General features: G+C 34.1%; 1 protein-coding gene across 1 annotated transcript in view; it reads left to right on the forward strand.

Moving 5' to 3' along the window:
* The window catches only part of LOC130890835 (cilia and flagella-associated protein 47-like), a 32,339-nt gene extending 14,444 nt beyond the window's left edge, over positions 1 to 17,895 (forward strand). The window contains 7 exon segments of the mRNA XM_057795201.1: positions 1,275 to 2,340; positions 3,987 to 4,249; positions 5,243 to 5,374; positions 13,401 to 13,886; positions 15,349 to 16,118; positions 16,120 to 16,506; positions 17,472 to 17,895. Coding sequence (XP_057651184.1) covers positions 1,275 to 2,340; positions 3,987 to 4,249; positions 5,243 to 5,374; positions 13,401 to 13,886; positions 15,349 to 16,118; positions 16,120 to 16,506; positions 17,472 to 17,782 — 3,415 coding nt within the window. The 3' untranslated portion in view covers positions 17,783 to 17,895.
* Positions 17,896 to 18,045: the final 150 nt, after the last annotated feature.

Consider the following 18,045-nt stretch of genomic DNA (forward strand, 5'->3'; position numbering starts at 1 on the left):
TACATGAAATACATGAATAATTTGATGTTTTTCATAAATAGTTTATCCTATTTTTAACGACAAAATCAACCGAATAAGAAAAATGACTTAAAAAATCATTCCAAATCTATCCGCTCCGAATTTATCTGCCCTAAATCACCCCTTTATAAACTCACCCGTTCCTGGCGGTCTGTGGCTTTTGGGCAGACCAGGGTCCGGGGTCCAGCGGAGCCCTGGTGGGTCGAGCGGCGAAGTTCCCGTGAAATCGAGGGAGCGAAGCCCCCCATAAGAAAGAAAAATAATAATAAAATAAAACTAAAATAATCCTCATGCGAAGAAAATTTTTTTAGACAATTTTGGCTGTAAAAAATTCACGATATTTGAATTTTTTACACTCAAAGTGCACCACGAGAAGGTTAAGTTAGGTTGAGGGATGTTTCGAAGAAATTTGTGACTGGCCAATTGATGACAGATTACAAGAAATTAATTACCAGCGATTTGGAGAATGTAGAAATCAACGAACGCCTATAAATCAAAAATATGGTCTCAAATCTACAAATTTGATTTTTTTTCCGCTTTTAAACTTATTTTAGTAATTTTATCATCTTGAACCGATTTTATACTCAAAGTGCACCACGAGACGGTTAAGTTAGGTTAGGTTAGGTTGATATATACAAATATCGAAAAAAAAATAAATTTTCTCAACTTCAAATATCGATATCTCGAAAAGGAAGCGAGATATGGAAAAATTTTATTCTTCATTTTCGACTTATTTTGGGTCAAATCCAGGCGCGATGGAAATCGCCGTTAACAAAAATGCTCCGTTTGGAAAATACGGCCCCGCAACGAAAATGTCCAAGCCTCATATACGTTTGTGTATTTTATTCTCAACGCTTATAATGTAGGTTTTTTCGCAAAACTAACCACTCAATCGTATTATATTTAGAAACATTTTTAGTGGCACTCAGCCGATAAATAAAAATCGTCAGCCGCTACTTATTTACAAATCCCTGGAAAAATCCAATATTTCCCGGAAAAGTAGAGTAAATCACGCACATTTAAAAAAAAATTGGTCCCGATAGGTCAATTTGGGCCATAATGGCGGCCACTCGAAACTCTCAAATAGCTTAGTCATAACGTAAACCTCAACATGGCTCAAAAAAAGTTTCTAAAAGTTCCCAAAAATCGATTTTTTTTCTGGGCGAATTCATTTAGAAAGGATTTTACCATTTTAAGAATAAATAGTTAGTCATTATAAGAATAGTGTTGAATACTAAATTATTTATCCATTACAGGACTGTGGAGACGTTCAAATGTGAATGCGTTTTCGTCGTCCAAGATAGATTCAATCACAAAATAGAAATTGTGGGTACCGTGAACTACCCGACATTCAGCATTGAACCGAATTACATTCAGATCCGAAAGATAGTGACAGGCGCTTGTCAGCGTAAAGTATTTAAAATAAAAAGTACCAACAGCGCCAAATTATCGATAAGATTCGCCTTAGATTTATACCTGGATTATAAGATTCTCGATATGGATAAACGTGTCGTGGAAGAAATTAATTTGAATCCTCACGAAACGATTACTTTGTATATGGAATTTCAACCGCCGGAACCGACTGCCTATACGTTTTTTTTACCAATGATTATAAACGATTTGGTGGGCCCTCCAACGTTGAACGATCCAAAAAGTTTTGAATATACGACGTATTTTGATAGACTTCCTATAGAGAACGGTGATTCGCCTAAAATAATCGGTTTACGAGTCTCTTGCGCTGCCGGGACTCCTTGGTTTCAATTCTCTTCACTTTACTTGAATTTTGACAAAGATTTATTGAAAAAAACCATACGGATAAAGAATATATCGACGGTTACAAAGGATATCAAATTATTAATAGATAATTTAGGTGATTACTTCAAAGTGGAACTTCAAGATTGTAGTGGAATTTATAAAATAAAAGAAAAATATATCAAAGTAACTTTAGAATCTGATCAAGAAGTAGTTTTCGCGTTCAGTTTCGACGGTGATTGTTATGGCGTTTACAGAACCGATATACCCATATTTGTTAACGATTATTTCGAAAACTGCCCTTTCAACTACGTTAGATTGTACGCAGAAATCTCGAAACCTACTATACAATGTAAAATCAGGATGGTTTGCTTACCAACCATCCCGATAAAAGCTACTTGTATGAGCTTAGTTCCTTTTACCATTCACTCTCATCGGGAAGGTTGTAGAATCAATGTAGTCGTCGAGCATAACTATTTGAAAGCGAAACTCGTTAAAAACGTACAAGGTTCCAACCAGGACATCAAAGTTACCTTTCTTCCCAAAACCCAATGCGATGTTATAACTAAAGTAAGTACATAATTTGAATAAATGCAGAAATGTTTTTACCAAAATCTACTTAATTTCTCTTCTATTATAAGATATTTTAAATATTAATTTCAATTATATATAAACAAAAGTTCTGCTTGGCGTTTTATCAGAAGAATTATTACAACAGAAAGTATTTAATATAAGAAAAAAGATACAGAATCTTATGGTGAAATTGATGTAAATAATCTGAAGCGGTAACCAGTGCCTGAAGTGCCTGATATATCCCATATATTTCACTAATATAAGTGAAAATCTATGAAAAAAAGACAAAAAGAATCTCATGAAGGTGCAGAGCACTGGTAATCACAAAATCACAATATACAACTATCCTACAGGAAATGGGTAAAATAGGGCATCTCAGAAAACCGACGCAATCATCTTGCCTCCAGATGAACGGTCTTTGCCTTCTTTGGAGCCGGTTTTCCCTTTCTATTTCATTATTTTGTTTCGGGTGTGAAATGCTGGACCCCCGTTTCATGGATTGTTATGAAACAGAGCAAAAACTCGACTTTATTTCCGTTGAACCCTCGATGGAAACATCTTCACGACGCTGTGTTTGTTCCATTGTGAACAAACGCGATACCCATCTTACGCACATCTTTTTCATGTCCAAATTTTCAGTTAATATACGATGTAACACACTTTTTGAAATACCTACTATGTATTTTAGCTCGCGCACTTCCAGTCGACGATCTTCCAGTGGATTTTCTGGAGTCGTCACTTCATTTGATCGACCATTGCGATGCTGGTCTTCGCAGGTCGTATGGCTTCGTTCAAACTCTGCTACCATTTTATATTTATGGCGCTAAAGCCTTTCGAATAAAATTATTGTCTCACTTAATGATGACCAATTTTTTTTATATTCATAAACTCACTGAAAACGTTCACTAGTGATGGCTACCAAACAAATACTACAGAACGTGGCGTCTTCAAACTTGTAACATCCTGAATATGAAATAAAACCGAAAGGAATAATGATCATTCGCTAGGCACTCTCCTGGATTTATCTTTACCTTTATTAAGTACCTGGACACTGTGAAATATAAGGGGATTCTGATAGGCTTGCAGAAAGTGGGAGGAAAGATGAAGATGTTGAAAAAACAGTTGCTGTTGCAGAAGATGCTATTAATACAAAAATCCGAACTAGACATCAGCATAAATGGTTAAACTCAAATGATTTGCATGATATACAGAGCGATTTGGCCAAGGATCACAATCAGAAGAAGAAAGCAAAGAAAAAAATAAGATTCAAGAAACACTTTAGATCATTGGACATTGTAGTTTCGGTACAATAATTGTTGTAGAGAGTTTCTATTTTGACGAAAAAACGATGTCAAATGGTAGGTTATGAAAAAATAGTAGAACTAGACATAGAAAAAATGAAAAACTCTGAGTTGGAAATGGTTGAAAATGAAGTAAAAAAGGGCAAGGGATTTGCGTCAGGATGCAGAAATGAACCAAGACTCTGGGTCGAGTTTGCTGGTACGAACCTAACCTAACGCAGATAACGAAATTACTTTAACAAAAATATGGTTTTATATTTGATTTTTATATATTTTCGTCTTCCCAAGCGCATCCAATTTCTGAGATATACAAAATACTAATACGAAAAAAGTGCTTTTCAGATGACGATTAGCTGTTCTTGCGAAGCTTTTTGTGAAATTTCAGTAGTAGCTTCGGCAAATAACTGTTCGCTGTTGTCATTTCGGCATCGTATGAAATGGTATCCCGATATAAAAGAACAAACTGTTGATGATTATAACTACGATATGAATAATGTCGATTTCCGACAAAAATTGGACAAACTGAAGATTATATTGGAAAAATATACATACACGCAGGGATTTTTTAGTTCATTGTTTTATAGAATCCCTGAAACTATATCGAAGTGAGTATATTTTTAGATACAAAATCGGAACTTCACCTATGAACCTCGTAATTTTTATGAAATTTTAACGTCAAACAAAAAGTTTTTTTATGTGATAGGTTCTTCGGAAACTATAACCTTGATTCATCTAAGAAATTTGAAATTTAAATCATGATCTACAAGAATCTCTAAATGTCTTAGCTAGAGGTTTTCATTAAAAATCTATGAATGATGCAATTTGTGCAAAACGTGCATTACATATTTCCAAATTTCATTTTTTATCACTTTGATCAGGAGAAATGGACGAACTGTTTTTTTTAAAAAAAAAAATCATTCAGTTCCTTCGGTCTTGACTTGTTTGAGCCGGTAGCATTCTGAGTGGTGTTTTAGAAATGTTCAAAGCTTGATATAGTTGTCCAGATGGGTGTTATGGTTATTTTAGTCCAAAATAATACAAATTTGACACATTTTGAGTTTGAGTTGATTTCGAATCCATAAAATTCTTAATCGCAATCACAACAGCAGATTCGCTAAATATATTTATAATCGTCAACGCTGTTAAAACTTTGTTTGGAAAGTGATCCCTGACCTGCGGTGGGTGACGTCAACACTCTTGTAGTTTATTGAGCATAACAAATCGTCAACATCAGTTGATGCGCATTTAAAAATGGCCACCGTGGGGTAAACAAATTTCTGAAGTTTACGTTTTGTGAATTGTTTGAAAACTCACACTTTATTACTGACTAAAATACTGCAAAAATAATCATTTTTCGTTGTATAAATTCCACTGTACAGATCTAAAAAGTATCTACTTAACACCATAAAATACTAGAACACTACAAAACAATTGAGCTGGTTAGAAAAATCATTAAAAGCTAATATTAGTACATAAGAGGAAGTTTATCTAAAAGCCGTCATTGACAAGAGTAAGAAATGTCTTTACTTGTCAATATCCACTTAGTGATCCATAGATTATCGAGATCATTGAGAGTTTAATAAAAATTATTGTTTCAGATATCCTTTCGAGGTGTACCGGAAAAGCCAAAACAAAAGAATTGGAGGCAAGAATAAAAAGAAGCATTTACCAATTGTGACGCTCTTGAAGAATATGACTGATGGCCGAATAATAAAACATCTTGTCGATGGGTAGGAACATCGCGATACTATCCATGATCTCATGGATAGTGATCATCATACAATATATTTTTTACTCTATACTTTTTCTAATGATAATTTAAAGCTGGTTATTCAATATAAAAGAGATTATTTGCATCGATATCAAAAAACACAATAATCTGATGCCTTTGTATTCTGAAATACTCATTGTCTGATGTTAATAGTTCATTTGAATCAGGTTATTATTAAAGTAGTTAACACTGTATATTATTGGAGTGTCTGAGGAAGCAAATCACACAGAAACTGTATCGTCAACTGGAAAAGAACATTCTCTTAGTAATCTTCATCTGGTTTAGGAAAGGATTGATTTGGTTGGAAAGCTATCAAAATTTCACTGAAATACTCAAATTTTGACTCAAAAACAAATAAAACGGTCCCGTAAACGGGATAGGAAAATTTTCGTTCCACAAATCCAATGAATTGTCTCTACATCTATAGTTATCTTCATTTCTGGTTTGGAAAATGATTGATCTGGTTGGAAAGCTATCAAAATTTCACTGAAATACTCAAATTTTGACTCAAAAACAAATAAAACGGTGCCGTAAACGGGATAGGAAAATTTTCGTTTCACAAATCCAATGAATTGTCTCTACAACTTTAGTTATCTTCATTTCTAGTTTGGGAAAGGATTGATCTGGTAGGAAAGCTATCAAAAGACGACTGAAATACTCAAATTTTGACTCAAAAACAAATAAAACGGTCCCGTAAACGGGATAGGAAAATTTTCGTGGCACAAATCCAATGAATTGTCTCTACAACTTTAGTTATCTTCATTTCTAGTTTGGGAAAGGATTGATCTGGTTGGAAAGCTATCAAAAGACGACTGAAATACTCAAATTTTGACTCAAAAACAAATAAAACGGTCCCGTAAACGGGATAGGAAAATTTTCGTGGCACAAATCCAATGAATTGTCTCTACAACTTTAGTTATCTTCATTTCTAGTTTGGGAAAGGATTGATCTGGTAGGAAAGCTATCAAAAGACGACTGAAATACTCAAATTTTGACTCAAAAACAAATAAAACGGTCCCGTAAACGGGATAGGAAAATTTTCGTTTCACAAATCCAATGAATTGTCTCTACAACTTTAGTTATCTTCATTTCTAGTTTGGGAAAGGATTGATCTGGTAGGAAAGCTATCAAAAGACGACTGAAATACTCAAATTTTGACTCAAAAACAAATAAAACGGTCCCGTAAACGGGATAGGAAAATTTTCGATTCACAAATCCAATGAATTGTCTCTACAACTTTAGTTATCTTCATTTCTAGTTTGGGAAAGGATTGATCTGGTAGGAAAGCTATCAAAAGACGACTGAAATACTCAAATTTTGACTCAAAAACAAATAAAACGGTCCCGTAAACGGGATAGGAAAATTTTCGTGGCACAAATCCAATGAATTGTCTCTACAACTTTAGTTATCTTCATTTCTAGTTTGGGAAAGGATTGATCTGGTTGGAAAGCTATCAAAAGACGACTGAAATACTCAAATTTTGACTCAAAAACAAATAAAACGGTCCCGCAAACGGGATAGGAAAATTTTCGTGGCACAAATCCAATGAATTGTCTCTACAACTTTAGTTATCTTCATTTCTAGTTTGGGAAAGGATTGATCTGGTTGGAAAGCTATCAAAAGACGACTGAAATACTCAAATTTTGACTCAAAAACAAATAAAACGGTCCCGTAAACGGGATAGGAAAATTTTCGTGGCACAAATCCAATGAATTGTCTCTACAACTTTAGTTATCTTCATTTCTAGTTTGGGAAAGGATTGATCTGGTAGGAAAGCTATCAAAAGACGACTGAAATACTCAAATTTTGACTCAAAAACAAATAAAACGGTCCCGTAAACGGGATAGGAAAATTTTCGTTTCACAAATCCAATGAATTGTCTCTACAACTTTAGTTATCTTCATTTCTAGTTTGGGAAAGGATTGATCTGGTAGGAAAGCTATCAAAAGACGACTGAAATACTCAAATTTTGACTCAAAAACAAATAAAACGGTCCCGTAAACGGGATAGGAAAATTTTCGTGGCACAAATCCAATGAATTGTCTCTACAACTTTAGTTATCTTCATTTCTAGTTTGGGAAAGAATTGATCTGGTTGGAAAGCTATCAAAAGACGACTGAAATACTCAAATTTTGACTCAAAAACAAATAAAACGGTCCCGTAAACGGGATAGGAAAATTTTCGTGGCACAAATCCAATGAATTGTCTCTACAACTTTAGTTATCTTCATTTCTAGTTTGGGAAAGGATTGATCTGGTAGGAAAGCTATCAAAAGACGACTGAAATACTCAAATTTTGACTCAAAAACAAATAAAACGGTCCCGTAAACGGGATAGGAAAATTTTCGTTTCACAAATCCAATGAATTGTCTCTACAACTTTAGTTATCTTCATTTCTAGTTTGGGAAAGGATTGATCTGGTAGGAAAGCTATCAAAAGACGACTGAAATACTCAAATTTTGACTCAAAAACAAATAAAACGGTCCCGTAAACGGGATAGGAAAATTTTCGTGGCACAAATCCAATGAATTGTCTCTACAACTTTAGTTATCTTCATTTCTAGTTTGGGAAAGGATTGATCTGGTTGGAAAGCTATCAAAAGACGACTGAAATACTCAAATTTTGACTCAAAAACAAATAAAACGGTCCCGTAAACGGGATAGGAAAATTTTCGTGGCACAAATCCAATGAATTGTCTCTACAACTTTAGTTATCTTCATTTCTAGTTTGGGAAAGGATTGATCTGGTTGGAAAGCTATCAAAAGACAACTGAAATACTCAAATTTTGACTCAAAAACAAATAAAACGGTGCCGTAAACGGGATAGGAAAATTTTCGTTTCACAAATCCAATGAATTGTCTCTACAACTTTAGTTATCTTCATTTCTAGTTTGGGAAAGGATTGATCTGGTAGGAAAGCTATCAAAAGACGACTGAAATACTCAAATTTTGACTCAAAAACAAATAAAACGGTCCCGCAAACGGGATAGGAAAATTTTCGTGGCACAAATCCAATGAATTGTCTCTACAACTTTAGTTATCTTCATTTCTAGTTTGGGAAAGGATTGATCTGGTTGGAAAGCTATCAAAAGACGACTGAAATACTCAAATTTTGACTCAAAAACAAATAAAACGGTCCCGTAAACGGGATAGGAAAATTTTCGTGGCACAAATCCAATGAATTGTCTCTACAACTTTAGTTATCTTCATTTCTAGTTTGGGAAAGGATTGATCTGGTAGGAAAGCTATCAAAAGACGACTGAAATACTCAAATTTTGACTCAAAAACAAATAAAACGGTCCCGTAAACGGGATAGGAAAATTTTCGTTTCACAAATCCAATGAATTGTCTCTACAACTTTAGTTATCTTCATTTCTAGTTTGGGAAAGGATTGATCTGGTAGGAAAGCTATCAAAAGACGACTGAAATACTCAAATTTTGACTCAAAAACAAATAAAACGGTCCCGTAAACGGGATAGGAAAATTTTCGTGGCACAAATCCAATGAATTGTCTCTACAACTTTAGTTATCTTCATTTCTAGTTTGGGAAAGGATTGATCTGGTTGGAAAGCTATCAAAAGACGACTGAAATACTCAAATTTTGACTCAAAAACAAATAAAACGGTCCCGTAAACGGGATAGGAAAATTTTCGTGGCACAAATCCAATGAATTGTCTCTACAACTTTAGTTATCTTCATTTCTAGTTTGGGAAAGGATTGATCTGGTAGGAAAGCTATCAAAAGACGACTGAAATACTCAAATTTTGACTCAAAAACAAATAAAACGGTCCCGTAAACGGGATAGGAAAATTTTCGATTCACAAATCCAATGAATTGTCTCTACAACTTTAGTTATCTTCATTTCTAGTTTGGGAAAGGATTGATCTGGTAGGAAAGCTATCAAAAGACGACTGAAATACTCAAATTTTGACTCAAAAACAAATAAAACGGTCCCGTAAACGGGATAGGAAAATTTTCGTTTCACAAATCCAATGAATTGTCTCTACAACTTTAGTTATCTTCATTTCTAGTTTGGGAAAGGATTGATCTGGTAGGAAAGCTATCAAAAGACGACTGAAATACTCAAATTTTGACTCAAAAACAAATAAAACGGTCCCGTAAACGGGATAGGAAAATTTTCGTTTCACAAATCCAATGAATTGTCTCTACAACTTTAGTTATCTTCATTTCTAGTTTGGGAAAGGATTGATCTGGTAGGAAAGCTATCAAAAGACGACTGAAATACTCAAATTTTGACTCAAAAACAAATAAAACGGTCCCGTAAACGGGATAGGAAAATTTTCGTGGCACAAATCCAATGAATTGTCTCTACAACTTTAGTTATCTTCATTTCTAGTTTGGGAAAGGATTGATCTGGTTGGAAAGCTATCAAAAGACGACTGAAATACTCAAATTTTGACTCAAAAACAAATAAAACGGTCCCGTAAACGGGATAGGAAAATTTTCGTGGCACAAATCCAATGAATTGTCTCTACAACTTTAGTTATCTTCATTTCTAGTTTGGGAAAGGATTGATCTGGTAGGAAAGCTATCAAAAGACGACTGAAATACTCAAATTTTGACTCAAAAACAAATAAAACGGTCCCGTAAACGGGATAGGAAAATTTTCGTTTCACAAATCCAATGAATTGTCTCTACAACTTTAGTTATCTTCATTTCTAGTTTGGGAAAGGATTGATCTGGTAGGAAAGCTATCAAAAGACGACTGAAATACTCAAATTTTGACTCAAAAACAAATAAAACGGTCCCGTAAACGGGATAGGAAAATTTTCGTGGCACAAATCCAATGAATTGTCTCTACAACTTTAGTTATCTTCATTTCTAGTTTGGGAAAGGATTGATCTGGTTGGAAAGCTATCAAAAGACGACTGAAATACTCAAATTTTGACTCAAAAACAAATAAAACGGTCCCGCAAACGGGATAGGAAAATTTTCGTGGCACAAATCCAATGAATTGTCTCTACAACTTTAGTTATCTTCATTTCTAGTTTGGGAAAGGATTGATCTGGTTGGAAAGCTATCAAAAGACGACTGAAATACTCAAATTTTGACTCAAAAACAAATAAAACGGTCCCGTAAACGGGATAGGAAAATTTTCGTGGCACAAATCCAATGAATTGTCTCTACAACTTTAGTTATCTTCATTTCTAGTTTGGGAAAGGATTGATCTGGTAGGAAAGCTATCAAAAGACGACTGAAATACTCAAATTTTGACTCAAAAACAAATAAAACGGTCCCGTAAACGGGATAGGAAAATTTTCGTTTCACAAATCCAATGAATTGTCTCTACAACTTTAGTTATCTTCATTTCTAGTTTGGGAAAGGATTGATCTGGTAGGAAAGCTATCAAAAGACGACTGAAATACTCAAATTTTGACTCAAAAACAAATAAAACGGTCCCGTAAACGGGATAGGAAAATTTTCGTGGCACAAATCCAATGAATTGTCTCTACAACTTTAGTTATCTTCATTTCTAGTTTGGGAAAGGATTGATCTGGTTGGAAAGCTATCAAAAGACGACTGAAATACTCAAATTTTGACTCAAAAACAAATAAAACGGTCCCGCAAACGGGATAGGAAAATTTTCGTGGCACAAATCCAATGAATTGTCTCTACAACTTTAGTTATCTTCATTTCTAGTTTGGGAAAGGATTGATCTGGTTGGAAAGCTATCAAAAGACGACTGAAATACTCAAATTTTGACTCAAAAACAAATAAAACGGTCCCGTAAACGGGATAGGAAAATTTTCGTGGCACAAATCCAATGAATTGTCTCTACAACTTTAGTTATCTTCATTTCTAGTTTGGGAAAGGATTGATCCGGTAGGAAAGCTATCAAAAGACGACTGAAATACTCAAATTTTGACTCAAAAACAAATAAAACGGTCCCGTAAACGGGATAGGAAAATTTTCGTTTCACAAATCCAATGAATTGTCTCTACAACTTTAGTTATCTTCATTTCTAGTTTGGGAAAGGATTGATCTGGTAGGAAAGCTATCAAAAGACGACTGAAATACTCAAATTTTGACTCAAAAACAAATAAAACGGTCCCGTAAACGGGATAGGAAAATTTTCGTGGCACAAATCCAATGAATTGTCTCTACAACTTTAGTTATCTTCATTTCTAGTTTGGGAAAGGATTGATCTGGTAGGAAAGCTATCAAAAGACGACTGAAATACTCAAATTTTGACTCAAAAACAAATAAAACGGTCCCGTAAACGGGATAGGAAAATTTTCGTGGCACAAATCCAATGAATTGTCTCTACAACTTTAGTTATCTTCATTTCTAGTTTGGGAAAGGATTGATCTGGTAGGAAAGCTATCAAAAGACGACTGAAATACTCAAATTTTGACTCAAAAACAAATAAAACGGTCCCGTAAACGGGATAGGAAAATTTTCGTTTCACAAATCCAATGAATTGTCTCTACAACTTTAGTTATCTTCATTTCTAGTTTGGGAAAGGATTGATCTGGTAGGAAAGCTATCAAAAGACGACTGAAATACTCAAATTTTGACTCAAAAACAAATAAAACGGTCCCGTAAACGGGATAGGAAAATTTTCGTGGCACAAATCCAATGAATTGTCTCTACAACTTTAGTTATCTTCATTTCTAGTTTGGGAAAGGATTGATCTGGTTGGAAAGCTATCAAAAGACGACTGAAATACTCAAATTTTGACTCAAAAACAAATAAAACGGTCCCGTAAACGGGATAGGAAAATTTTCGTGGCACAAATCCAATGAATTGTCTCTACAACTTTAGTTATCTTCATTTCTAGTTTGGGAAAGGATTGATCTGGTAGGAAAGCTATCAAAAGACGACTGAAATACTCAAATTTTGACTCAAAAACAAATAAAACGGTCCCGTAAACGGGATAGGAAAATTTTCGTTTCACAAATCCAATGAATTGTCTCTACAACTTTAGTTATCTTCATTTCTAGTTTGGGAAAGGATTGATCTGGTAGGAAAGCTATCAAAAGACGACTGAAATACTCAAATTTTGACTCAAAAACAAATAAAACGGTCCCGTAAACGGGATAGGAAAATTTTCGTTTCACAAATCCAATGAATTGTCTCTACAACTTTAGTTATCTTCATTTCTAGTTTGGGAAAGGATTGATCTGGTAGGAAAGCTATCAAAAGACGACTGAAATACTCAAATTTTGACTCAAAAACAAATAAAACGGTCCCGTAAACGGGATAGGAAAATTTTCGTGGCACAAATCCAATGAATTGTCTCTACAACTTTAGTTATCTTCATTTCTAGTTTGGGAAAGGATTGATCTGGTTGGAAAGCTATCAAAAGACGACTGAAATACTCAAATTTTGACTCAAAAACAAATAAAACGGTCCCGTAAACGGGATAGGAAAATTTTCGTGGCACAAATCCAATGAATTGTCTCTACAACTTTAGTTATCTTCATTTCTAGTTTGGGAAAGGATTGATCTGGTAGGAAAGCTATCAAAAGACGACTGAAATACTCAAATTTTGACTCAAAAACAAATAAAACGGTCCCGTAAACGGGATAGGAAAATTTTCGTTTCACAAATCCAATGAATTGTCTCTACAACTTTAGTTATCTTCATTTCTAGTTTGGTAAAGGATTGATCTGGTAGGAAAGCTATCAAAAGACGACTGAAATACTCAAATTTTGACTCAAAAACAAATAAAACGGTCCTGTAAACGGGATAGGAAAATTTTCGTGGCACAAATCCAATGAATTGTCTCTACAACTTTAGTAATCTTCATTTCTAGTTTGGGAAAGGATTGATCTGGTTGGAAAGCTTTCGAAAGCTCACTGAAATACTCTACTTCCGATTCAAAAACATTTAATTTAAAAATATATAGAAATTCTCTCAACATGGTACATTAACCCCAATTAAACTGCTGTAGTTCCTTCACTTTTTAATCTATCCAAGTATGTTTTAAATTTTAGCTTATAGCCAATTTTGTAATTTTTAGAATCCATTCTGCGGTATTAGACGATATAGAAGGTACTTTATACGATTATACCACCTACAAAAATGTATTACTATATATGGAAGAGTATGGTATGTTTACAAAAAACATTCGACCGGAATACCTTTTGACCTACAAAAGATATTTGATATTCAAAGAACAATTTGTCGATAATGAAAATATCATCGACGACGTAGTTCTGTCTGAAGTAGATTATAATTTTTTGAGCAAACAAAGTTGGTTGGATCTTTTGATCAGAATCTACAAAATGTTGACTTACGATAGATTATTGTCAGACAATTATTGTACTGCTGGTAAATTGATTGTCCAGGATCCGTTCCAGGAACAAAGTAGAGAATATTATCTCGCCAAAAAGGATAATTTCAGTTCAGATATTGACGAAGGAGAAATAAAGCTGATGCTGTGGTTGGAATATCATTTCAATTTGAAAAAAGATAAATTATGGCCTGGCAAGGAAGTCCCCAGCAGGTAAAAGTTTTTTATTTTTTTTTAATTCAATAAGCTATTCAAGAAAGTGAAGCAATTGTACAAAGTGTCCTCTGGGTAAGGGAAATTTCGCTCCAATTTTACAGTGAATGTATTGCAAAAATCATAGAAATATAAGAATTTGTTACAATTTGCTTATTTTGTTTTGAAAGACACAAATCCAATGAATTGCTTCGGCATCTTTAGTAATCTCCATTTCTGGTTTGGGAAAGGATTGATCTGGTTGGAAAAGCTCACTGACATACTTCAATTTCGATTGAAAAACAAATGAAACGGTCTCGTAAACAGGATAGGAAAATTTTCGTGGTACAAATCCAATTAATTTGTTCCCCATCTTTAGTCTTCACCAATCTTCACCATTTTGAAATTGAAGTTTCTCTAATTTCTACTCTGTTTTGTAAAGATTCATATTGAACAAATTAATTTAGTATCCTTCTTATTTTTAGTGACTAAATGACAAAAACCAAATCCATTGGCAAATAAAAACATATCCACTTTTCAATATGTCAAATTAAAATCGATAATCAATCGTTGCAGATCGCATCTTTGCATAAAAACATAAACTACTTTATTTTTTCAGAATCAGAATTCAACCCAAAGGTGTATTACAAAAAGTTGAGCCTTTATAAAAAATGGTTAATTCGTCCGTCAACTCAAATTTCCATCTTTGTATTAGAGATTCCCAAAGTATTCTAATTGAGCTCCCAGTAATTGTTGAATTCTGGAAACATATCGAAATATAGCAGCTAGAAAGTGGTCCAGAATGAAAAAATTTTGAGAATCTGATTTAAATGAACTAAGATAATCTTCAATGGATTATTCCTCTATGATGAATGGACAGAATTGAACTTGTTGCAGATCAAAGCAAGATTTTTCACATCGTTTTTTCATGAGCTGATAAAATGCTTCTGCTCGTAGCTGGTGCGCTTGTTTTTTAGTATTAGCTCATAATTTACGTTCGGATTTCTTTCTGTTGTAGTGATTCTCACGTCCTTTTAGTCTTTTGAGAAAGAATCGTTCTTGGTAACAGTTTTGTTACTTACTCTGTCCCCTTCTCGTGCTTCTTGCAAGCTTATTCCATTGAATATTTCATCTACTATATGCTGCAGTCTGGTTAGCTTCACTTGAATAGAGCCTTTTTCATACATGAGGCACTACATCTTTGGTAACCAGGGTATACTTAGTTAGTATTTATGTGTTTAAAGTTTTGCATCCTTTGAGAATTCAAGTTGTTTGATCTTCTTCTGACTGCCTTTCTGACACTGTTTTTCTTGAGCCGACATCCCGTTCTAGCTACTGTTTGAAGTAGTCATTTGACCAATAACTTCTCAGCTATTGGCTGTTGTGACTTGAATTTCTGTGAACTTTTTGCACGGCGTCTCCTCATGTACCGTGAACAGGACTGCTTGCTGATATATTATAAATTGTTTGTCTTTCTTTTCAGAGTAATTCGAGACTTGTGCTACGATATTAGAGACAGTCTTCCTTTGATAACTCTGACTGCTACTTACTGCCCTTATTTAGAGGAATATTTTCGTGAAACTTATTTCGAGCCGTTCACCGATCCAGGACAACTTCTCCATAACGCTTGTTTGGTATCTGAAGCTTGGAATAAATTGGAATTATCATATACAATATCGACGGACAATATAGTCGAACCGACGAATACGGAAATGATAATTTTCCTTTCGTATCTTTATTCGGTGCTTCCTTATTTTTATCCAAAGGAAACCGTAACCATCAATTCCGATTTGGGGCAAACTTCTTCTGTACACGTTTTTTTAACCAACGATGGGAATGTAACGTCCAATTATAAGGCAATTTTGTTTTCAAACGACAATGACAGTTTTAGTTTGGAACCTAGTGAGATTACTTTGAGCCCGACAGAAAAAAAAGATATAAGGGTGTTTTACAAAGCTAAACAGATAATGAGTCAAGAAGCGGTATTAGTTTTATCCGGCGAATCCGGTGGTAGTGAGAAATATTCCAAAAGTTCAGCTATCAACCTCATAGGTATTCCTGATATTTTATATTTCGTCGAAGAGTTCAGTTTAGCGGTAAATATGTACGAATACACCGTTAAAAATATTCCGATACAATCGGACAAACAAACCTTACGAACAATGTTATTCGGCTACCACTTCTTTTTATTTATGCGACGAGACCAATCCTACATTGACAATGAAAGACATTATATCCGTCAATTCGGTTCCCAATTTACCTAGACAGCTACGTATCGATGGTATTTGTAATTTTAACGAAAATGGAGTGCACAAACTCAACATAAGTCTTTGTTTCATAACCTGCGGCAAATCGATTTATTATATTTATTTTCACAACAAAGAAGTAGGAGATTTCTGTATGAAATTGAATATAGATTCTAAATTACCTGAAGGAGCTTTCGAGGAAGTTAGAATACGTATACCCTCGAATTTCGATACGTTCTCTATATGTAAATGTAAATCAGGTATCAATCCTCTTTGTCAGAGGAGTTTCAAAGCTGCCATACCTTTCAGAAATTCTCATTTGTTGATTGGATTGAGAAATATGATTAAGATACATGCGGATAACGATGAAAAGGAATTTTGGAATACGCACTTGGGTAAGTTTTTCGAATATAATTATAGGGTAAGTTCAAATTCTCACCACCGACCATATCACTCCAACCGGCAGATTAAATATACTCGAAATTCAAGTACCATATCCATATTGGGCACCGATTACGGAAAGAAACTACATACGTGAAAACACCGAGGACAAACAGACCATTAGGAAAAGCAGAGCCAGAGAAACAAGACTAAAAACGTGGAAAAAAAGATGGGGAAACGATTCAACAAAAAATTTAATGTAGTACCAATTAATAGACACCGTGGAGTACATTATTTCCAATGTCCAAGAAGAACTAACTCTAAGAAAAGAAAATATGCAAGTAAATTGTCATCGCAGTAAGAACTAGCCATCGAAACAACGTTTGATCATGAAGCTTACAAGAGAAGACGTTGAAGCTTAATAAGAATGTGATAATGATGTTGAAGTTGAAGAAACGCTAAACATATATATTATAAAGAAAATAGAAGTGCAAGAAATGTAGTAAAGTTGAGATGTATTATAATAAAAGCAACAGAAGATGTGAAATTGTTCGTCCGATACAAAATAAAAATAGAGTAAAGCCTTATCAACTGAAGCACAATTAGTCTGCAACAAACAAAAGAAACAAAGAACAGAAGTTGAAAGATTAGATGAGGAACGAAAAAAATCATAAACTATTCTTCGCAGCTATTAAAAACACAAGAAAAACAAGTGATAATAATAATGAAAGAAGCAGAAAAAGATATGATAACAAACAAATATGATGATGATCATGACTGATATGTACTCAAAACAAAACAGACCCGAAAACCGTAATGCAAAAGCACAAAATAGAATTGAAAGAGACGTTTGCATTATGTGAAATAAAAATTTTTCGTATTTTAAGGGTATATTTGAATCGGAAAAGTTTAAAACTCCAGCCAAGTTCATTATTAATTAATACTGAAACTCTAAGTTTAACGAGCTTATTTTTTTCAGTATTTCCAAAAGGATTCCACATTTTCCGCGAATACGTAACCAATATGTTCGAACCAGCATTAGTTCCTTTTAAAAAAGTTCTGGATTCGGAAGTAACGTATATACCTAAAGTAGAAGGGGGCAGCTATTCTACCGAAGGTTCAGTCATTATGAAAGATATAACTGACGAAGGAACTTTCCAGCTACTACTCCATTGGGACGCATCTTCTTTTCCCGAAAACGAAACGCTCGTTCTAAGGGCGGATCATAAGTTAGAAATTAGAAAATTTCATTTGACCTTTTGGACAAGGGAACCACGTAATATCACATGAATTTGGGATGCATCGGGGAACAGGGAAGGGTATTTTTATTTCCAAAATAATTTTACGAAATATGTCAGTCGGGATGAATTTAAACAAGATGGTAAATAATAAAATAATTTCACAAAAATTATTAATTACTTTCTTTTGGTATCAGTTTATGGTGTACTAGTTGTGGGGGATCCTTCATTTTGTTGTAAAGGTACAGAAGGCACTAGAATTTTGTTCCATATACGTACGATATGGGGTGTGAATTGATTTGGAATTATTAATTC

Source organism: Diorhabda carinulata, chromosome 2, assembly GCF_026250575.1.
Source record: "Diorhabda carinulata isolate Delta chromosome 2, icDioCari1.1, whole genome shotgun sequence".
NCBI lineage: Eukaryota > Metazoa > Arthropoda > Insecta > Coleoptera > Chrysomelidae > Diorhabda > Diorhabda carinulata.